The 24,700-nt window shown below is 42.6% G+C and overlaps 1 protein-coding gene across 2 annotated transcripts in view; it reads left to right on the forward strand.

Moving 5' to 3' along the window:
* The window catches only part of SNTG1 (syntrophin gamma 1), a 914,265-nt gene that overhangs the window by 838,128 nt on the left and 51,437 nt on the right, over positions 1 to 24,700 (forward strand). For both annotated transcript variants that reach the window (XM_082259744.1, XM_082259745.1), the window contains one exon: positions 17,256 to 17,294. In XM_082259744.1, coding sequence (XP_082115870.1) covers positions 17,256 to 17,294 — 39 coding nt within the window. The remainder of the gene's footprint in view (positions 1 to 17,255; positions 17,295 to 24,700) is intronic.

Raw genomic sequence — 24,700 nt, forward strand, 5'->3', positions numbered from 1 at the left:
ACGGATGTACTGCATACACATTAAATGAAAATTGGTCGTCTGGGGACAGACGATAACAATTTTGGTGTTTGTCCCTCCGTTTTTTTTCGTTGACAATGTCGGCATCGGCTGCTGAAAGTTGTGTACACACTAGCCGAAAATCGTAAAATTTTACCTCGGACGGGAATTTTCGGCAGATTTTCTACTAGTGTGTACCCCACTTTACTGTTAAAATAAGCCTACCATAAAAATTATAGACTAATCATTTCAAAATCGGCAGGGGATTGAATAATTTTTTCCCTCACTGTAAGAGCGCACAATCAGGGCAGCTAATATAGACCACGAGAGAAGAATAGCAGAGGAGAGTAAAATGAATCACAATTTTTTTTTTTTTTTTATTAAAGCAGTAGTAAAATGGAAAATTAAAAAAAAAAAAAAAAAAAAAAAAAAAAAAGCTTTTCACCTGCAGGGCAATATTATAATGTTATGTGAAACTTACCTTAAAATATAGCATTCCAGTGATGTGCTGTCACCACTGACAGGGCTTTCATCTTCACTCTGTCTCACTTCTGGGTTTGCGGGCTCCGGTCCTTTGAATGGCCGAGCCGCGATGATGGTTGAAGGCACAGAGCTCTAAAGGAACGATATACGCATGCAGTTCCTTCATGCGACTGTGTGGTCAAGGGCAAAAGGTGCATGTTTAGGCGATTTTTAAAGTGCCTACAGGTAAGCATTATTATGATAGGCTTCCATGTAGGTAAAGTAGGCAACCAGGTGGGGTTGAATAAAATGTCTCTTTATTTCATCCAAGTAGTACACATATTTCAAACAGAGCCAACACTAACACGTTTCAGACTAATCAAGGCCTAATTCATAGTTAGTCTGACATAACCAACTAAACAGATATATAGTATGCCAAACCCCCCACAGCTGGGATCACAATTGGTAATTTAACATCAACAAACTACCTAGAATGCTCACCAGCTCCCTGCTAGTTCATTGAACTACTAGCCATTAAGGATGATCGAACTTTTGAAAAGTTCGGTTCGGCCAGAACATCCGAACTTCCTGAAAGTTCGGCCCGGATTTCAGAACCCCATTGAAATCAATGGGACCCGAACTTCGGTAATCAAAAAACACAATTTTTAAGCCCTAAAACCCAATAAATGCCCCTAAAAGTCCCTAGGGTTCTGGGTCATGCCCCATTAACTATTAATCACACAAAAAAAGTTCTTAAAAATTGTCATTTTTGATAAAAAAAGCCAATTATTAAAAAAAAAAAAGAGAGAGATTTTTTTGATTTTGACTTTGGATTTAGTATCTCTGCTCTGTAGCATGTCCAGAACCATGAAAAAAAAAAAGATAATTTTTCAGTAGAACAGGGATGTGGGACCCTCCTTTTACACCTATATGATCTTTTTTTTCTGGTTCTGGACATGCTACAGAGCTGAAACTTCACAGGTACACCTTTTAGACCCCCCAGGCACGAAGGGGAGAATTCATCAAAACTGGAGCAGCCAGAATCTGGGGCAGTTGTTTATGACAACCAATCAGCTTCTATCTTTTATCTTCAAAGCTTAACACAACAAGCTGAAGATAGAGTCTGATTGGTTGCCATCCACAGCTGCTCCAGATTCTGGCTGATCCAGTTTTGATAAATCCCCCCCAAAATCACACAAAAAAAGTTCTAAAAAATTGTAATTTTTGATAAAAAAGCCAATTATTGAAAAATGAAAAAAAAAAGAGATTTTTTTATTTTTACTTTGGATTTCGTATCTGGGGGGTCTAAAAAGTGTACATGTGAAGTTTCAGCTCTGTAGCATGTCCAGAACCATAAAAAAAGATCGTTTGTATTAGAACACTTTCAGCACAGGAGTTTTCACACCTTGCCGGTTTAATAGCAGGCATTTTTTTGGGTTCTTTGCAGTCAGGAAAAACATCTGAACTTGTGTATAGTGGTACTGTGCACAAGTTCTGATGTTTTGCCTGCCTCCAAAAACCCCCAAAAAATACCGGCAAAAACACACCTGGGCATTTTTTTTTGTGACGCTAGCGTTTTTTTGGGAATTTTTTTGGGTTCTTTTGAGGCAGGCAAAACATCTGAACTTGTGTATAGTGTGTATATATACAAATACATATATTTATATACACACCTAGACATATATAGGTGTGATAGTAGCAGAAATATATGCTTGCGCTAATGAAATCATTTACAGTAATATATTTCTGCTACTATCACACCTATATATGGCTAGGTGTCTATATACATATAATTGTGTGTATATATACCACTATACACAAGTTAAGATGTTTTGCCTGCCTCAAAAGAACCCCAAAAAATGCCAAAAAAACGCTAGCGTCAACAAAAAATGCCCAGGTGTGTTTTTGCTGGCATTTTTTGGGAGTTTTTGGAGGCAAGCAAAACATCAGAACTTGTGCACAGTACCACTATACACAAGTTCAGATGTTTTTCCTGACTGCAAAGAACCCAAAAAATGCCTGCTATTAAACCGGCAAGGTGTGAAAACCGAGAAGAGAAGCCAACCCCCTGTGCTGAAAGTGTTCTAATACAAACAATCTTTTTTTTATGGTCCTGGACATGCTACAGAGCTGAAACTTCACATGTACACTTTTTAGACCCCCCAGATACGAAATCCAAAGTAAAAATCAAAAAATCTCTTTTTTTTTTTTTTTTTCAATAATTGGCTTTTTTTATCAAAAATGACAATTTTTAAGAACTTTTTTTGTGTGATTTCGTATCTGGGGGTCTAAAAGGTGTACCTGTGAAGTTTCAGCTCTGTAGCATGTCCAGAACCATAAAAAAAAGGATTGTTTGTATTAGAACACTTTCAGCACAGGGGGTTGGCTTCTCTTCTTGGTTTTCACACCTTGCCGGTTTAATAGCAGGCATTTTTTGGGTTCTTTGCAGTCAGGAAAAACATCTGAACTTGTGTATAGTGGTACTGTGCACAAGTTCAGATGTTTTGCCTGCCTCCAAAAACCCCCAAAAAATGCCAGCAAAAACACACCTGGGCATTTTTTTTGAAGCTAGCATTTTTTTTGGCATTTTTTGGGGTTCTTTTGAGGCAGGCAAAACATCTGAACTTGTGTATAGTGGTATATATACACACATAATTATATGTATATAGACACCTAGCCATATATAGGTGTGATAGTAGCAGAAATATATTACTGTAAATGATTTAATTAGCGCAAGCATATATTTCTGCTACTATCACACCTATATATGTCTAGGTGTGTATATAAATATATGTATGTGTGTATATACACCACTATACACAAGTTCAGATGTTTTGCCTGCCTCCAAAACCCCCCAAAAAATGCCAGCAAAAACACACCTGGGCATTTTTTTTTTTGACGCTAGCGTTTTTTTGGCATTTTTTGGGTTCTTTTGCGGCAGGCAAAACATCTGTACTTGTGTATAGTGGTATATATACAAACATAATTATATGTATATAGACACCTAGCCATATATAGGTGTGATAGTAGCAGAAATATATTACTGTAAATGATTTCATTAGCGCAAGCATATATTTCTGCTACTATCACACCTATATATGTCTAGGGGTATATATACAGACATATATGTGTATATATATCCCCTATACACATGTTCAGATGTCATGTCTGACATCAAACATGTCCTCAAAAAAGCACTGGCAATGGCAACCACTGAAGCATGAAAAATGCTTGCTGGTGAGAAGCCATATTCCTGTCCCGAAGAAATGATCATTTCTCTATAGCGGTCACCCTGCTATGGAAGGGTTTTGTCACCCTTCCATAGCAGTCACTGTTAGTTAACCCTACACTACACTACGGTCCCCTTACACTTAACACTTTCCCTACAGAAACTAAATTTTTGAAGCTAACTTAGGTGTAAAGGAGCACTCTAACTACACTAGATATCCCTTTCCTCAAACTAATAAATGCTAAATGACACTTTTAAAGTAAAATTAACAGAACTGCTTCCACTCTCTTCCATGTCCAGTATAACAATGCTAGGAATATGGCGGGGGCTATCTTATATACTGGGGGGCGTATTCACTAATGATTGGTCTAGGGACCCCCTAGTCACTCCAATCACATTCCTAGCATTCTCCTGCCCCCTCAATTGGCTTTTGCTAATGGTTCTGGTCCAATCACGGGCTTTTAAAGCCCATTTCCTGAAGCATTGCATTTTGGTCGGTTCTGGTTGCCGAATTCCGAACTTTTTGGGCAAAAAGTTCTAAATTCGGCCGAACCTCGAACACCCAATGTTCGGGCCGAACCGATGGTGGACCCGAACCGTTCGATCATCCCTACTAGCCATCAGCCGCAATGGCTGATGATAGTTGTAGTTCTCCCACTAAAAGAACTCTGTGAATGAATGACGCAGCCTGGTGGGCGAAACCCCGCACCGCTGAGGCTTTTTAAAATTGTGACAGTGAGTGCCGGGAGAAGATCCCCGGACAGTTTTCACAAAGGGAGCTTGGGGGATTGGGCGGGGGCTGCTTATTTATTTATTTTTTTTAAATCTTTTTATTAAAGTTTTGAACACAAACAACAAACAAAGACAGGTGCATTCGGTTCACAATACAACCATCATAGGAACAGTACATGAGAGAAGGGGTCAAGAGCAGAAAGGGCAGCATATCACAAAGAACGATAAAATCCCGGGGGACGGGAAACGCAACCATGGGGGTGTCAGACTTCGCCAAGAAACATCAGAGTTAGAACAACTGTAGGACCCAATAGGAGGTATCTTCCGGTTCAGCGAAGCCAAAGCCAGGTATTAAGGTCAGGAGCTAGTCTACCATGGCAGTGGAGGGGTCAGACAGTCACTTGGCACAGACGCTATCATGTTTCTTAGGGCAACCTCTATGAGCATATGTATCACGATAAAAAGGTATCACTAAATTCACCAGCATCTTCCACTGCTGTATCTTGGGAGGAGCCCGCTGTTTCCAGTGTAGCGTAATATTTTTCCTAGCGTAGAAGAGTAGCAGACCCAGAAGAGTGCGCTCAGCCACCCTCGGTACCAGGTCGTCCAGGAGGCCCAAAAAGCAAAGCCTGGGAGACGGAGTATCCGAGACCTGTAAAATATCCCCGATCACAGAGAACACCTGAGACCAGTATGTGGAGAGCTCCGGACAGGACCTAAAATGTGGAGGAAATCTCCCGGATCCTGTCCACACAGCCAGCAGTCCTGGGGGTGGGAGGTGTGGATCTTGTGGAGACAGTAAGGGGTGAGGTACGCCCTGTGAGCAATCTTATATTGTATGAGATGGTCCCTGAGGGACACCAGAATTTTGATTGGGAGCTCCCACATATTCATAGAGTCCTTCGGGTCCAAATCTGGGAGATCCCCAGCCCACCAGTCGTGGAGACCAGAGAGCTCCGGAGAGGAGACCCGAAGGAGATGCGCATACAGAACAGAGACAGCCTTTTCCGAGCAATCATAATGTAAGACTCACTCCAGATCCGGCTGCACCACCTGGGACCCCACCAAGCCAAGCAAGCCACCAAACAGCTGAGACCAGTTGGGAAGCAAGAAAATACTTCTGGCAATCTGGGAATGCCAATCCTCCCTTTGAGAGAGGATGCATGAAGGTTAAAAATTTGTACCGGGGAGGACGTGGGCCCCATAAAAAGGAGGAAAACATTTTATTCAGGGTGAAGAAAAATGACTTAGGGATCCACTGGGGTGAATTATGGAAAAGGTAAGTAAATTTCAGTAGTATCTTCATTTTAATCAGATTAATACGACCTAAAAGGGAAAGGGGAAGTTTCGCCCATGCCTGCAGTTTGGCCCTGACCGCAGAGACAACTTGATCTAGATTGAGTGAGACAAAGTTAGAAAGCTTGCGGGAAATGCGCACCCCGAGGTACACAAAACCATCAACCCACTGTAGCATAACATCCGGCGGGGCTGTTTGTCTGGCCTCCTGATCACTCCCCAACAACTGCGACTTAGACCAGTTGATCTTCAGACCAGTCGCCCTCGAGAATGCCTCCAGGATTTGCAGGGCACCATCAAGAGAGGAGTCAGCATCGTTTAGAAATAGTAGGAGGTCAACTGCATACAGGGCCACCCTCTCCTCCAGCCAGTCCACCCGCAGACCCTTGAGAGGAGAAATGCGCAATACCTCCGCCACCGGATCCATGGCAATAGCAAAGAGGGCCGGAGAGAGAGGGCAGCCCTGCCTCATGCCCCGCAACAACCCAAATGAGGGAGACAGTCTCCCGCCGAGGCGAATGGTGGCCGTTGGTGACCTGTAAATCGTTTGCAGCCACCTGATGAACAACAGAGGGAGGCCCATCCTCCCGAGAATCTCCCACAGGAAGGGCCACTCAATATCGAGAGAGTGTAACGCTCCTGCGTTTCATGTATGGTGTGGATTTTCAGCTGCAGAAATATTCCACTTCAGTAGTCATGTAAGAGAGATGCTGAGATACCATTCCCAACCTCAATGACTCATCATGTGTGGAAGGTCTTAATTCAGCTAGTAAATACACACACTCAACAAGCTGGTTCCTAGAGTGACTTTATGTATGTAGTAACACAGTGATGAAGATTTAAGAGACAGGTTGAGTGGAGGTGGTAGGTGACAGACACTTGAAGGTAAGACAGTAGCAGATGGATGCAGGTAGGTTTAGCAATCATGTATGGTAGCAGATGACAGAGTAGCAGGTGGACATACAAGAGAGATCAACCCAGTGCAGGAATAAGTAGCAGTAGTCTTAAGAGCTAGCAATCTAGATATGCAGATGTGATAAATAGTCTTTACTATGCAGAGCTAGATAGTGTAAGCTTAGTATAAGTTTATAGAGGGTTCCCCTGCGGGGTACTTAGCACTAATAGCAATACAGCCGAAGGTTGGTTCAGGAGGAGCGGATGATCCGGAAGCGGGATGCAGGGATCAGCGCAGCGAGGTTCCGTCAGCGAGGTATGTTTGCAAGCACGAAAGCTTCAAGCCAAGTTAGCATCCAGGTAAGGGTGTTTGAACGAACACATGTGAGTGAGAACCGGCGATTTAAATAGCCATCTAGTCCGGCGCTGAGTGATGACAGCTTCAGTCTTAAAGGTGTATGCGCACCTTTCCAAAAGAGAATGGTGGGGCGCATACACTTGTGAAAAGAGTAATTTAGGGTACCAAAGGTACCGGAACATTACAATACCCCCCCTTAAGGCCGGCTCCTGAAGGCCTCTGGAGCTGGTTTGTCTGGGTATCTCGCATGAAAATTGCGGATTAATCTAGGGGCATGTATTTCAGAGGTGTTTAGCCAGGTGTCGTCTTGGGGCCCATAGTTCTTCCATCTAACCAAGTACTGAAGTCTTCTTCTGTAGATACGAGAATCCAGAATCTCTTTTATCTCGTATTCTTCTCCACCTTCAACTTGTACAGGAGGCGGAGGTGGAATATTAGGCCTTATTCCTTGGTCCGGAACATGGGGCTTCAGTAGCGACACATGGAAAATGGGATGGATTTTTAGGTCTATTGGCAATGTAAGCTGTACTGCAGCTTTTCCAATAAGTTTTTTGATTGGGAAAGGTCCCAAGAACAGAGGTCCAAGCTTTTTGCTAGGGATCTTCAGTCTTAAATTTTTTGTTGAGAGCCAAACGAGGTCCCCGATAGTGTACTGTGGAGAAGGTCTTCTGCGAAGATCATAGTACTTCTTTTGTTGACTGTGAGCGTGTGCAATGGTAGTATTTAATAAACCCAGAGAATCCTTTATTTGGGTAAGATAGTCTGAGGCTACTGGGTTGTTTGAAGGAAGGATGCGTGGTGGAAGAATAGAGGGATGAAACCCATAGTTCAAGTAGAACGGACTCTGCTTGGTTGTACTGTGGGTTGCGTTGTTGTAGGCAAATTCTGCAAGAGGGAGAAGATCCACCCAATCATCCTGTTGGTAAGAAGTGTAACAACGTAAATAATGCTCGATGCATTGGTTGACTCTTTCAGTCTGTCCGTTGGTCTGCGGATGGTAAGGAGAAGTGAGCTTCCGCTCGATCCGTAGTATGTGACATAGTTCTTGCCAGAACTTAGAAATAAATTGGGATCCACGGTCAGACAGAAGAGTTTTTGGGATACCATGTAATCTAAAGACATGTTTCATCAGGAGTTCTGCCGTTTGTTTGGACGAAGGTAGTCTGCGAATAGCAATGAAATGTGCCATCTTTGTCAGATGGTCCACTGACACCAAGATGGTATTAAATCCTTTGGAAAGAGGCAATTCTACGATGAAGTCTAAGGACAAAACTTCCCATGGAGTTTGGGGTATTGGTAGACTGCATAGTAGACCGGATGGTCTCGTAGTGTCAATTTTGGACCTGGCACAGACATTGCATGAAGAGACGAATTTTTGTATAGATGTTTTCATGTCAGGCCACCAGAATTGCCAGGAAAACAAATTAAGAGTCTTTGTCATACCCATATGTCCTGCCATAGGCACATCATGAGATAATTCCAAGATCTTGGTGCGTAGGGTAGGTGGTATGTAAAGTTTGTCGTTGTAGTAGAGGAAGCCTTCTGCATCAGTATTTAGTTGTGGTGGGTGTGAATCCAAACTTATACCATGCAAAACCTCTTCCTTCAAGGAACGGACAACTCCAATAATGCGTTTGTGAGGTATTATAGGAACGGAAGGGATTTCAAAGTAGTTTTCTTCAGTTAGTCGTGATAGTGCATCCGCCTTTTTGTTCTTATCTGCAGGTGTGTAAGTCACTAGGAAGTTAAACCTTAGAAAGAATAGTGACCATCGTACCTGTAGGTGCGAGAGAGTTTTGCTAGTCTGAAGATATTGGAGGTTTTTATGGTCCGTGTATATAATTATTGGTAATTGGGTGCCTTCGAGTAAATGTCGCCAATTCTCCAGAGCCAATTTTATAGCAAGCAGTTCCTTTTCACCCACGGGGTAATTTATCTCGGGACTGCTTAGGGATTTAGAAAAAAAGGCGACTGGATGAAGTGGTGAAGTGTGGGTTGGTCGTTGGGAGAGTATTGCTCCTACTGCCATGTTTGACGCATCTACCTCCAGAATGTATTGGAGGGATGGGTCTGGATGGCGTAATATGGGAGCGGAAGTAAACCTTGTCTTTAACAAGTGAAAAGCTTTATTGGCTTCTTCTGACCATTTGAATGGTTTTTTTATGCTAGTGAGCTGTGTGAGGGGTCTCACAATAGCAGAAAAGTTTTTAATGAACTTCCTGTAGAAATTTGAAAATCCCAGGAATCGCTGTAGCGCCTTGCGTGTGGTTGGTGTAGGCCAATCCTGAATGCAGGATATTTTACTCATGTCCATCTCAATTCCTGTTTTGGATATGATGTAGCCTAGAAAGAGTACCTCGTCTTTATGAAACAAGCATTTCTTCAGTTTCACATAAAGGTTATGTGCAAGCAATCTCGATAGTAAAAGTCTTACATGTCTTATGTGTTCAGACAGGGATCGTGAATATATAAGTATATCGTCCAGATATACCACAACACAGACATCTAGTAAGTCTTTAAAAATATCGTTTATAAATCGTTGGAAAACTGCAGGGGCGTTGCGTAGCCCGAATGGCATCACAAGATATTCGAACAATCCGTATCTGGTTCTGAATGCAGTCTTCCACTCGTGTCCATCACGGATTCGAATGAGATTGTATGCTCCTTTCAGGTCCAATTTTGAAAAATAGGTAGCTCCACGCACCTGCTCAATGAGCTCAGGGATAAGCGGTAGAGGATAGCGATCTTTTATTGTGATAGCATTCAATTTCCTGTAGTCGATGATAGGTCTGAGACTTGAGTCCTTATTGCGAACAAAAAAGAGTCCTGCTGCTGTGGAAGAAGTGGAAGGTCTAATAAAACCTTTTTCCAAATTCTCATCCAAATAGGTTTTGAGATGGGAAAGTTCATCCTGTGAAAGAGGATAAACATGACCGAACGGCAATTTGCTATTTGGGAGTAGATGAATGCTACAATCATAGTCTCGATGAGGAGGTAATGCTTGAGCATTTTTCTCAAGAAAAACCTCAGAAAGATCCTGATAACATAGTGGTGCAATCTCATCTGTCACCATAGACAGAATCTTCCCGGAAGACGGGAGGTTACACATATCCTCGCAATAGCAAGAGAGGAAGGCCAAGGACCGTTCCTTCCAATCTATGGTTGGTTGGTGTGTGTGTAACCAGGGAAGTCCCAACACAATGGGAAAGTGGGGTGAAGGTATTAAATCGAAGGTAGTAGTCTCCCTATGAGACTCGTTAATAGTGACTAGAAGTTCTTGTGTCTGATCGGTGATCGGACCAGAGGATAACGGAACACCGGTAATTAGACTTACTGAGACAGGTTTAAGTTTAGAAATAATAGGAATTTTATTTGAAGCAGCAAAACATATATCAATATAATTTCCACAAGATCCTGTGTCAATCATGGCCTTAGTAGTAATCCTGTTCTGGTCCCACTGTAATGTCAAACAAACAAAAATGTAAGGGTTAGTGAATGAAGTTGTCAATCCCCCTAGGAGGACATGTGAACACTCACCCTTCTTTTTGTTGACTAGGGGACAGACATTTATCTTGTGATCCGGGGATGCACAGTACAAGCAGAGATTTTCATATCGTCTTTTGGCTTTTTCCATAGTTGATAGCGGTGGGCGTATGGTTCCTACCTCCATAGGAACGGGGTTAACGGCCGGAATCCGAGAGGAAACGGATAATGGCATTCCCATTTTCTCAGCCTTTCTTTCTCGTAGTCTTCTATCTATGGTAGTACTGAGTTGTATTAATGTATCCAGGGTTTTTGGTAGCTCCGCTCGGGCGAGCTCGTCCTTAACGGCTTCTGATAGGCCAAGCCTAAATTGGGTTTTCAGAGATGCATCATTCCATTCTGAATCAAGGGTCCATCTCTTGAATTCCACGACAAAGTCTTCTACAGGCCTCCTTCCTTGTTTCAAGGATCTTAATTGAAGATCGGCAGTACTCTGCCTATTGGGGTCATCATATAGGCTAGCGAATTCTGCTAGGAACAAGGCATAGGAGTTGAGAAGCTGGTCGTTTTTCTCAAAAAGAGAGTCTGCCCAGGCTCGAGGATCGCCTGTTAGGTAAGAAATAATAGTACAAACCTTAATGTGATCAGTAAGGTAGGTACGAGGTTTTAGCAAAAAAAGTAACTCACATGCGTTTTTAAATTCGCGAAATTTTTTGCGATCGCCTGTAAATACCAAAGGGGGATTTATCTTGGGTTCAGGGGACTGAGCAGAGGTAAGTTGTGTCAGTCTAATTACCTGCTGCGACAGAGCCTGATTGTCTTCTTTTAATTCAGCAAGTGCGTGTATTAACGCAGTTACTTGCTGTTTTAATTGTGTCACCTGAGTGGTTATTTCTGCTGAATCCATTTGTGGGTTCGTTCAATCTGTAACGCTCCTGCGTTTCATGTATGGTGTGGATTTTCAGCTGCAGAAATATTCCACTTCAGTAGTCATGTAAGAGAGATGCTGAGATACCATTCCCAACCTCAATGACTCATCATGTGTGGAAGGTCTTAATTCAGCTAGTAAATACACACACTCAACAAGCTGGTTCCTAGAGTGACTTTATGTATGTAGTAACACAGTGATGAAGATTTAAGAGACAGGTTGAGTGGAGGTGGTAGGTGACAGACACTTGAAGGTAAGACAGTAGCAGATGGATGCAGGTAGGTTTAGCAATCATGTATGGTAGCAGATGACAGAGTAGCAGGTGGACATACAAGAGAGATCAACCCAGTGCCGGAATAAGTAGCAGTAGTCTTAAGAGCTAGCAATCTAGATATGCAGATGTGATAAATAGTCTTTACTATGCAGAGCTAGATAGTGTAAGCTTAGTATAAGTTTATAGAGGGTTCCCCTGCGGGGTACTTAGCACTAATAGCAATACAGCCGAAGGTTGGTTCAGGAGGAGCGGATGATCCGGAAGCGGGATACAGGGATCAGCGCAGCGAGGTTCCGTCAGCGAGGTATGCTTGCAAGCACGAAAGCTTCAAGCCAAGTTAGCATCCAGGTAAGGGTGTTTGAACGAACACATGTGAGTGAGAACCGGCGATTTAAATAGCCATCTAGTCCGGCGCTGAGTGATGACAGCTTCAGTCTTAAAGGTGTATGCGCACCTTTCCAAAAGAGAATGGTGGGGCGCATACACTTGTGAAAAGAGTAATTTAGGGTACCAAAGGTACCGGAACATTACAGAGAGGCGACGACTCTTGTACCAGTATTGCTATGTTGTGCCTGTAGATTGGTATATAGCCTGCAGAGATTAATGTCAGTGGACCTGTGCGCCATGAAGCCCGTCTGGTCCGGGTCTATGATAGAGGGGAGTAAGGGCTGTAGCCTAGATGCGAGGAATTTGGTCAGGATTTTCAGGTCGTTATTAAGCAGCGCTATAGGCCGATATGAAGCACAAAGTCTCGGGTCTTTGGGGGCTTTATGAATAAGAATGATATGGGCGGCTGCCATCGAGGGGTGGGGGGGCTCTGTCCTCGAGGCATTGGGTGCATAGAGAGGCCAAAAGGCTGACATGGGATTTATAAAACACTATGGGCAGTCCATCCGGACCAGGGGCGTTACCCGCAGGTATGGAATGAATGACAGCTGAAACCTCCTCAGCGGTGATCAGGCAATCTAAACTTTCCCTCTCCTGGTCAGAGAGCCAACCCAGGGCTATCGGGTCCAAGTAGGCGCCCAGGTCCTTAGAGCCTAGGGTAGGGGGGGACAGTCGTGGTATACAAATTACTGTAATACTCGCGGAATGCCTCCAGTATGGCCTCCGGAGATGTGATGGCCTCCTCCGTGGGAGAGGTAAGTTCCGGAACCAGTGTCAGGGGTGTATCATGTTGGGACATAATCGCCAAGAGCCTGCCATTCCTGTCACCCTGTTCAAAGAAGCCCTACCTCGACTGATACAACGAGAGCCTGGTAACCTCAGAAAAAAATGTAACTCCCTCCTGGAAGCCTGCAGCCCCTCAAAGTTGGGGACAGAGGGGTCTAATGTATAACACATACAGTAGAGGCCTCCTCCACCGCCCTTTCCAATGCAGACACCGTGGCTAATTGCTGCAGCTTGACCGCCTGAATGGCTTACATATATTTGCCCCCTCGTGTAAGCCTTAAACGCATCCCAGACCACAGGGGAAGAGGATGACCCAGCGTAGGAATTCCAGTATGCTCGCAGCACTGGAGGGATCTGAGTGGAGACATCAGACTGCTCTATCCACTGGGAGCCCAATCGCCACATGGAGCCGCTGCGAACGCAGCAGGAGCGCAGGCTGACCAGTAGAGGACTATGGTCAGACAAGCCGCTAGGTAAGTATCCAGCCGTCTCCACATCAGATAACATAGCCGGGTTGGCAAAAGCATAGTCTATTCTAGAGGAGGTTTTGTAGAAAGCAGAGAAACAGGAAAAAACCTTCTGCTCGGGGTGCTTTCATTGCCAGACCTCTGTCACCCCTGCAGCGAGTGACCAGTCAAGGAGCTCCCCGAAAAGGATTTGGGGAGTTAAGGCCTGTCCAAGTCAGGCGAGAGGGTGTCATTGAAGTCCCCCAGTAGAAGCAGCTTGGCAGGGCAATAGGGAGTTACCCTCTACAGTATGGTGTACAGGACCTCAGACTTGAAGGGGGGGGGGACATAGATACCCACCACAATGTATTTCTGCTGCCATAGTGAAAACACCAGGATGACATACCTACCCATGGGGTCTGTGTGGACCGAGTCCACCACGCAAGGGCGTGTCTTATGAATCAAAATCGACACACCCCTGGCATAACTAGAGTAGGAGGTGTGGAAAAGTTTCTGAACCCAAGGCTTCTTCAAGGATTGCAACTTGCTGCCCACCAGATGCATCTCTTGCAGGATCAGAATAGAGGGGTTATGAGATTTTATGTATTGGAAGAGGAGCGACCCCTTGAATTTGGAATTGAGGCCACGCACATTCCAGGAAATCACTCACAAGGTGTGCGGGCTATGTGACGCCATTGTGCCACCACAGTGATAGGGTGAGAGGGGTAGCTATAGTACAGGTCAGAAGCATCCGGTGAGCAGCAATGAGAAAAGAACCTAGGCACCGAACAGTGAACCACATTAGACCACAGAAAAAAAAACAGTGACCAAATAAAACAACCCAAGCACAATGTGCTTTGCCTGCCGGTTCCCAGCATCCCCCAAAAATGTATGGGGGGAGCCAGGGAGCGGCCTATGCCCAAAACACAGAACAAAAACAAGCAGCTGATCCTGTAAAACAGGTAACAGCGATCAGGAGTGTCCAATAGCCAGTCTCTAGTTTCCCTGATGGCTCAAACTCACAAGTGCAAGGCTGAGCGAGGGGCAGCGGAGTAGGGGGAGAAGGAGGGGGGTCCACTGCAGTGTCCAGGGCAGGGAGATCCAGAAGCAAAAAAAACAACAACAAAAAAAAGGTCCAGTGGCGGGTGGAGGCTCAGCGGACATCCAGCCAGGGGGCCGCAGATTCGGGGTGTCAAAAAACCTGGTATGGTCCCCATCGATCACACGGAGTCTGCTGGGTATAGGGGACTGAACTTGATGCCTTGGTCTCTAAGCCGTTTTCCTATGTCAGTGAACTGGCATCACTTCTGCTGTATCTCCGGTGAATAGTCTGGGAATAACATGATCCTGGCATTCTCGAAGCGGAGGTCCTGCTTGGTTCGCACCAACGCCAAGATGCGGTCCCGATCCCGGTAGTTCAGAAGACGGAGCAGGAACAGTCATGGTGGGGCCCCCGGGATCGGGGGAGCCGGAGGGACTCTATGGGCTCTTTCCACCACAAAGGTGGGAGGCATAGCAGGGAGATCCAAAAGTGTGGTGAGGAAGGTTTCCGCAAACTCAGCAGGTCGCTGATATTATTGCGCCTAAGGCGATTTTCTGTGTCAATTGCCTTGTCTTGGAGCGCCTTAACCTGCACCTGCAGAGCGTAGAGGTCCCTGGAGTCTGCCCTGGTAGAGTCCTCTAGGTGGGAGATGCGGTCCTCTGCCTCCGACATCCGGGAGTGGAACTTGTCCAAGTCGTGCCTAATGAGGATGATATCCATGGCCAAATAGTTTATCTTGACTGTAAGCATGTCCTTGCAGGCCTTTATTGCCTGCAGGATGTCCGATGGTGATGGATCCGACGACCCCCTCGGGCCTGCATCCATCTGGGTACTAGTAGACATGACGTGATGACAGGGCCTCATGTCCAATATGGCTGCTGGCGGACCCGGAGGACGGTGAGAGTTAGCCGAGGATTTAGAGGAGCGCAGCTTCCTAGGAGACAGCGGAAGAGCCTGTTGGGTGCCGCTTGTCTTCCTGGAACCCAGGGTTGTGAAATAAGGGGTGCCAAGAGGTTAAGAGGATGCTGAAATAGATAGGATAAAATCAGGATCAGGATCGGAGCTCGAGCACAGCACATCTTCTCAGCTTCACATCTCAGCCACGCCCGGGGGCTGCTTATTTAGTAGTATGTTGCATGTTACACCCTGGATATGGGTGTACCATGTAACATGGTATGAAAGGTGAACTTATCCTTTAAAAGTATTTTCCCTGAAGAAGAGATGCTTAAGAGGAGGTATGCCTTTTACATGCACATGAACTTTAATGGCATCCCAGTCTTAGTCCATAGGGTTCAATATTGAGTTGGCCCACCCTTTGCTTGGATGAGCGAGTTTGGGGTGGAGGAACTTGACTGGCCTGCACAGTCCTGACCTCAACCTGATAGAACACCTTTGGGATGAATTTGAGCAGAGACTGCAAGTCAGGTCTTCTCTCAGACATCAGTGCCTGACCTCACAAATGCGCTTCGGGAAGAATGGTCAAACATTCCCATAGACACACTTCTAAACCTTGTGGACAGCCTTCCCAGAAGAGTTAAAGCTGTTATTGCTGAAAAGGGTGGGCCAACTCAATATTGAGCCCTACGGATTAGAACTGGGATGCCAGGTTCATGTGCGTGTAAAAGTAGGCATCCCAATACCCTTGGTAATATAGTGTAATATAATATTGGGTATAACCTAGGGTAATATAGTATCTCCAAATGGTGATTTTAGCATAGGGAAAAAAAAACTGTTCAATCTCAGGTCACTTAAGAAGACGCATGGCCACTCAATGAGGTTGGATGAGAAGTGGTTTAACCTTTAAGTGCGTAGGGGGTTCTATACTGTTAGAACAGTAAGGATGTGGAACTACCTTCCACAACCAGTGGCGTCAGTGGGGAGTGTCAATAATTTCTAAAAACGCTTAGATGGGCATCTTAACTAACGCAATATACAGAAATATGGGAAATGATAGAGGCATAAATACATACACACTCATACACTCACAAAGATTAACCTTGATTAGCTGATGTCTTTATTCAACCTTACCAACTATGTAACATGTACTTGAGCAGAATGCTTACATGTTTAAAATCGGTGATAGAAAGAAACCAGGAAATTACTTGACCATTCGTCACTGAAAATGAAAAGTAACCGAAGGGCCCCTGCTGATGACTGTATTTATATGAACATTGATAATAATGCCGTACACAAGGAAATGTCATCCTAATGCTTCCAATTACAGTTAAATGTACACATACACTTCCAGCACTTACTCCACAGGATTACATGCACAGCTTTTGATAAACACTCAGTGTGAATGAAGCACAAGTGCACTTAGAACCTATGTGTAAACAAGAACTTATAGACCGAGACTGATATGAAGAATAAATTGGCAAAGCCAAGAGCTCTTTGATGTATGATGGCAGTTTGTAGATATATAGATAAATAGTATGTGCTCTGTGTAATGGATTTAGTACGAAATAGTGAAAATCGTCTGAAACTAAAATTTACAGTAATCTGTTAACTCACCTCCAAATGAAAAGATCATATATTATACTTTCTTTTTCGCTTGTACACTTCATTATTTTATATTATTATTATTATTACTTAGAATGTTTATGGCATTGCAGTAGGAATAGATAATTGAGCTATCACACTTGTGAGCGGTTCTATATTTTTGGGAGCCCACCTGCCACTTATGTTCTGTCGGTATACATGTAGTATAACCAATTAGGGGCTGTAGTGAAGCAAATGACCATAATTTGAGATTATTATGGAGCCAATATACTAACTAGGTCTGTTCTATGTCCTAACATCTGATTTAGTAGTCATAAAGCAGTGCTCCTGGTTAAAGACAGTTTGGCCTTATAATATACGCTACAATGAGTAATAATGTTTTTTTTTAACATAATTACATTTTTAATATAATTTTTCTAATGTTTATATCTTTTCTCCACAGATAAAGAAAATTAACAGGAACTTTCCTGTGAATCAACAGGTATGTGTAAAAATTCAACAGAAACACAGACATTGTTAACAGATAATATTACTTTATTAATGTTAATCAAACTGTGGTTTCAACATACATGACATAGGTTGACCTAGTTATTAAAATATTGCAAGGTACCAAGTTTAGGGTGCCCTAAGTTCCACGTGTAGCGCACATGCAAATTAATCAGCTACCCTTCATGTACTGATTTGGATTCAGTAAGCTGAATTCTGATCGGTTGGTATTTGTTGCTGCCCTTAGTTTTGCATATTTGATCAAATCAAACTAGGCATTACTGAAATCAAATTTACTTTTTGCTCCACAGTTTAGAACTTTAATTTATAACTACCAAAAAAAAAATTACATTTGAGTGATTTGGAAAAAAAGGAAAATTGTGAGAATAAAGGCTCCCATTATTGATATACCAATATGATAGAGAAATTGTAGGAAATAGATGTTCAAGGATGCAAGAGAAAATTAATGGTCACTGTGATTTGTGGGCAAGCACGTGAAATTTAGTTAAATAGCAAATTTATAAGAAAAAAATAAATACATTTTGAATGCTCATAGTTAACTTCAAAATATGTACCATTAGCATAGCAATTATCACCTATTCTTGTTAAAATGGTATTGCATTAGAAGCAGAGTTTTGTAAGTTTACTATAAATATATTTAAAAAAGATAAAGAAGTTAGGATATGTCAGAAAGTAGCATTTCCAGTACCAATAAAATTATTCCATCCTTTAAATTTTTTGAAGAGTTTCTCTTTTTTATAGAGATACACAGTATCATTTCCCTCAGTTTATGCTGTCTGGGCCTAAATTAGAGGGGGCATGATACCCTCCGCTGATGCTCTTGATAGTTTTTTTTTTTTTTAATATGTTTGCCATACCAGGTTACCATTAATAATGTTGCGCTACTTTAAAGGGAACTTTAAATATACGTAGGGTGATTATAAAGTTACATGTGAAGCTCTGGAAAGTGATAGCTGAATGACAGGAGGTTAGCTTAGCCCTAGGAGAGCAAGACCTGATCTTAATTTGGAAAAAATTGAGATCTAAATCTAGGAATAGTTTGTTTCTGTAAGGACATGTTAAATGATTTATAGACTAACGCAGATATTTGTATGCACCCCAAGGTACCTACAGTTCAGTGCACCTTTGTTAGGCTAGGTACTGTTTACCCTAGGTTAGGTTAACAACATTTTCATTATTTTAATTTTTATAATTAATTTTGTTCAATTGTATACTGTTGCTATGGATAAATTTGAGATTGTTGCTGTAAGTGCAATTACATTTATCTAAAAATGAGGTCAGAAAGGTATAAAGATATTAGGAAACGACCACACTGCTAACACCAAACCAAAATAAATTATATATTTTTAATGATAAATCATAAATGATTTATTTTTTTTGAATTTTTAAAAAGTTACTAAATAAATAGGCATCTCAAAGCAGTTGCCTAAATGCATGCATGGCTGCTCATTTTATACAAGGGAGAAGAGCAGGAAGCACCACCTAAGTGTAGTATTAAAAGGCAGTTTCATTCACAAGATTAAAATACACTCACAAGATTAAGGAGTAAAATGGGACCATCAGGTAGACTGCAAGGGCAGCAGCTCTTTGATAAACAGCAGGATATACCAAAAAATACACTGGACATAACAGAAGGGGGGGGGGGCTATAGTACATTGGTAAAAAGCTTACATATTTTAATAGACAGACAGTAAATATAAATACCTAAAATAGTCAACTTGATAATTTTAACACAGAATAAAATGATATATTGTAAAATCAATTACTTAGGCTACATTCACACCTGAGCGTAGCGTTTTTCGCGTGTTTTTTACCGCGATTTTACCGCGATTTTTGCGGCGTTTTTTACCGCGATTTTACCGCCATTTTTACCGCGATTTTTGTGCAGGCGTTTTTAGATTGAATAGAGATCAATGGAAAACGCCTGTAATCTGCCCAAAAAGAAGCTCATGTACTTTTTTGAGCGTTGGGCGTTTTGTATACAGCGTCAAAACGCTCAGATGTGAACAGGGGCCATTGAAATGAATAGGATTTGTCTTGTTGGGCGTTTTGAGAGCTGATCCTAGAGCAGAAAAACGCCCCAAAAACGCCCCAAAACACCTAGATGTGAACGGAGCCTTAACGTCATCCTTGTGTATGACAATAATAATACTATGGTATGTATCTAATAAAAATATTGCATATAGGACATGTAAACAAGGTTATATATGTATATATAATGGATGTTGTCAGTACTTACTATGGCTGATAAGACAGACCCCCACATCAACACCACTTGCAATTTATTATTATTATTTAAGAGGGACCATAAGGTTCCGCTGGAAAAGGAAAAATAAAAATACAAATGAAAAGGAAAGACTAATTCTATTATATGTAAAAAACAGGCATACAACATTGACATATTAATTTGCAAAAAGCTATATTTTAGAGCAGGATATGCACCTCTATTTCTTCTTTTACCCCTTCTGGAACGAGAATAACCAAAAAGTAGATCCAGTAGGTTTTTTGCTGCCATAAATGCTTGAAATGTTCAGCTATAGGGAATGATCTAGGGATGGCCTCGATGATCCAGACTTTTAAACAGACAGTGGATTTCCCATGTTGTTCAAGAAACTGCCTTGAGACACTGTTTTGGTCACAGCCACTTTCTATAAACTGCCTGTGTTCACCAAAGCAGTTGCTCAAGGTTCTAATTGTTCCACCAATGTAGAACAAATCTCCTGGATGGGTTAGGCAGTGGACTACATATTCTGTAGAACAATTATTGAATTCCCTGATGTAAATTTTGCCTTTCACTGAGAAGGTTTTTCACCCATGCTGTACAAATTGGCAAGTTAGGCAGACAAGTTTTTTTACATTGATACATACCAACCAGTGTGATAAGGGTCATGGGACGAGTGGAGGGGGGGGGAGGGGGGGGACTTTTGCTTTTACTAGGGCAATTTTACTTTTAATATTCCTAGCTTTCCCATAAGATAACTTAGGTTTGGTAGTCAGGGTCGATGTGCAGGTAAGGGTCCTCAAGCAGTATAGACCAATGACTTGATAGAATATTTTCCATTTTCTTGTTTCGGGAATGAATTTAGGTTGTGAAACAGGTAGGTTTTAATGCATTGGATGAGGACAGATCTTTGGGGCAACATGAGGCTGGATTGAGATAATGTTGGAAAGCTTCATCTACAATAGAAGCAGGGTACCCTTTTTCGAAACAATTAATGGCTAGAAGTTGCCCATGAGTGATGTAATCAGAATCAAGGGTACAGTTCTTCCGTACACGACAAATTTGGCTACAACGGATGTTGCTGACCCTTCTAGGGTGGTGGCAACTGCAAAAATTAATTAAGGAATTCTCTGTAGTGGATTTAACAAAGTTCCTAATGTATATGAGCCTGCCTTTGTGGCATAGTTTAAGATCCAGGAAAGCTTCACATGGGTGAAGGAGAGGCCCGATGTATTGCGGTTGCAATAATTGACAAAAGTTTGTACCTCCTGAGGTGGACCGATGCATATGATCACTATTTCATCGATGTAGTGACCGTAGTAGACAACAAGGGAGGAAAAATGATTATTGGAAGTGATATGTAGATGTTCCCAGTACCCCATTGTTGAGTTGGCATAGCTTGGGGAAAAATGTGCCCCCAATAGCTGTGCATTTGTTTGAAGATAATAGGTCCCATTGAATTTGAAGTAATTATGTTTGAAGTAATCCCCTATCCACCTATACTTTGGACTTATAAACTTTCTAAGGATTGAGCTATTTAACCACTTAAGCCCCGGAAGATTTTACCCCCTTCCTGACCAGGGTTTTTTTTGCGATTTTTTTACTGCGTGACTTTAACGGACAATTGCGCGGTCGTGCGACGCTGTACCTAAACAAATTTCACTTCCTTTTTTTCCCACAAACAGAGCTTTCTTTTGGTGGTATTTGATCACCTGTGCGATTTTTTGATCATGCGCTATAAACAAAAAAATTGCGTAAATTTTGCAAAAATAACAATATTTTTCACATTTTTTTATATGAAATTCCCCCCCAAAAAAATGTAAAAATCAAAATTTCTTAACATTTTCGGCCAATTTGTTTTATGCTACATATGTTTGGTAAAAAAAAATTGCAAAAAGCGTATTTTGATTGCTTTGCGCAAAAGTTATCGCGTTTACTAACAAAGGGAAAGATTTTTGTCATTTTTGGTGTTTTTTTTTTAACGAGTAATGGCGGCGATCTGCGAATTTTTTTTGCGTGACTGCGACATTGCGGCGGACAGATCGGACCCTTGACTGACATTTTTGACACTTTTGGGGTTACCAGTGACATTACTGCAGTAATCAGTGCTATACATATGCACTGTTACTGTAAAAATGACACTGGCAGGGAAGGGGTTAACTGTATTGGAAAGGGAGGGGTTAAGTGTGTCCTAGGGGCGTGCTTCTAACTGTGATGGGACATGTCTACTATTGTAAAAACAGAGATCAATGGTTCTACGTAGTAGAACCGTCTGATCTCCATTTTTACACAGGGGAGAATGACAGGCGGCTTGTTTACATAAGCCGCCCGCCTTTCTCCCTCTCTACCGACGATCGCAGTGTGACCGGCGGACATCGGGTCCGCCGGTCACATGCGCGGACTCCTCAGTGAACGAGCCGGGGCGGGCGCGCGCTCGCCCGCTATTGGCTCACAAGCCGGTCACAGGCTAGTGACGTATATACGTCACTCTGCCTGGCCGAGGCTGACCGCCACAGTATATCTACTTGTGGCGGTCGGCAAGTGGTTAAGCAAATTTATGGTGTTTACATGTCCCTTTAAAGGGCCCATACTCCTCAGGAACACACTATCTTGCTCCAGCTATTGGTATTTTGTGTTGCTCACCTTATAGGCAACACTTAGTATATAAAAAAAAAAAAAAAAAACACACTAAAAACAGAATGGTAGATAGGGCATGCTTTTCATGATTTCAAATTACTTGCTGTAACAGGAAAATGTCCCCAAAAACGTCAAAGTAATTTGATATAATCATAAACCTAAATTCAGTTATTTTGATTTTCTGTACTGCCAAACAAACGAGTAGTAATGTCTTCTGACATACTCACATACACTATATTACCAAAAGTATTGGGACACCTGTCTTTACATGCACATGAAGTTTAATGGCATCCCAGTCTTAGTCCGTAGGGTTCAATATTGAGTTGGCCCACCGTTTGCAGCTATAACAGTTTCAACTCTTGTGGGAAGGCTGTCCACATGGTTTAGGAGTGTATCTATGGGAATGTTTGACTATTCTTTCAGAAGCGCATCTCTGAGGTCAGGCACTGATGTTGGATGAGAATGCCTGTTTCTCAGCCTCCGATCTAGTTCATTCAAACAAAAAAGCAGCGCCGATGTAAGTGCAGTACAATACAGTAACAAGGATACACTTTATTAGGATGCACTCACAGAATGGTGGGGTAGAAAAGTTATATAATTAGCCACATCATGCAGATCCATCCTGAAGGAAGGCTGAGGTCCTCAGCGTGTCACGTAGCCAGCAGCGCCAGTGGGACCTGGAGCTTCAGGTCAGTGGGTGGAGGAGAAAGAGCCTAGGGGATGGAGAGCCGAAACGGGGCATGCAGTCTGGCGTGGTGTCAGCTGCGCGCATTCAGGGCATGCGTGCGCTGCTTTTTTGTCTACTACCCAAAGTTTGAAAACTTTGTGTATTGCCCCACAAAACAGGGCATCCAACATTTGTAAACTATGTATATTAACCACTTGCCGACTGCCGCATGACTATTTACGTCAGCAGTCAGCCCCTCACAGGCAGAGCGATGTAGGGCTACATCGCTAGCCTGTAAGGGTTTTGGGAGCGAGCGCGCGCCACCGGATGCGCGCTCCCGCTCGGTCACGGACCCCCCCGCGCGTGTGGCCGGCGGACCCGATGTCCGCCGGGCACTCGCGACCGTCCGTGACAGCGGGAGAAAGGCTGGTGGCTAGTGTAAACAAAGCCGCCTGTCAGTTCTCCCTGTGTAAGAATGGGGTGATCAAACGGTTCTACTATGTAGGACCGTTGATCACTGTTCTTACACATCAAGCCACAGCCAATCACAGTTAGAAACATGCCCCTAGGACACACTTAACCCCTCCCTCTCCAATACAGTTAACTCCTTCACTGCCAGTGTCATTTTTACAGTAACAGTGCATATGTATAGCACTGATTACTGTAGTAATGTCACTGGTAACCCCAAAAGTGTCAAAAATGTCAATGTCAAGGGTCCGATCTGTCCGCCCCAATGTCGCAGTCCCGCAAAAAAAATCGCAGATCGCCGTCATTACGCGTTAAAAAAAAAAACAACAAAAATGACAAAAATCTTTCCCTTTGTTAGTAAACGCAATAACTTTTGCGCAAACCAATCAAAATACGCTTTTTGCAATTTTTTTTACCAAACATATGGTAAAAAAAAATTGGCCTAAAATGTTCAAAAATTTAGATTTTTACATTTTTTTGGGGGGGGGATTTCATATAAGAAAAATGTGAAAATATTGTTATTTTTGCAAAATTGACGCTCTTTTTTTGTTTATAGCGCATGATCAAAAAATCGTACAGGTGATCAAATACCACCAAAAGAAAGCTCTGTTTGTGGGGGGAAAAAGGATGCCAAATTCGTTTAGGTACAGCGTTGCATGACCGCGCAATTGCCCGTTAAAGTCACGCAGTGCCGAATCGCAAAATAGGCCCTGGGCAGGAAGGGGGTAAAATCTTCCGGGGCTTAAGTGGTTAATTCCAAAGAGAGCACCCGACCAATAAACCAAGAGTTAGAAAAATGTTTACATTAGTGTTTGGTCCGCATTGTCCTGCTGAACAAACACTATTATTAAATGTTTAATATTATAAACTAAAAAAATGTTGCTTGTATATGCACTTTTAAGAAGCATATAAAATGTGTATACAAAAGATACAGATTATAGATCACTGAATAGGATAGAAAATCACTACAAAACCAAGGTAAATGGTATGGTAGTAACTCAGAATATTTTATTTTGGTATTCTAAGTATTTGTACAGATAAGGTGAGTGAGGGGCTAGCTGTCACAACACTCAGCTTCAAGAAAGTCATTCTCCTTACATACCAGTATATGCAGTTTTTATTGTGTTCTGTTCCACACTGCACATTGTAAAGACGTTCCTTGTTTGCTGGAGAAATGAAAGTCTTCCTCTGCAATTATTTAGTCATTCTCCTTACATACTAGTATATGCAGTTCATTGTGTTCTATTCCACACTGTGCTTTGTAAAGATGTTTCTTGTTTGCTGGGAAAATGAATGTCTTCCTCTGCAATTATCACTTCTCTTAAAGATCAAGCATTATGTTTTAAAGCTTTTGTCAATTTATAATGCTGCAAAAGCAATGTGAAGA

This window comes from Pelophylax lessonae (assembly GCF_965119305.1).
Source record: "Pelophylax lessonae genome assembly, chromosome: 5".
Classification (NCBI taxonomy): Eukaryota; Metazoa; Chordata; class Amphibia; order Anura; family Ranidae; genus Pelophylax; species Pelophylax lessonae.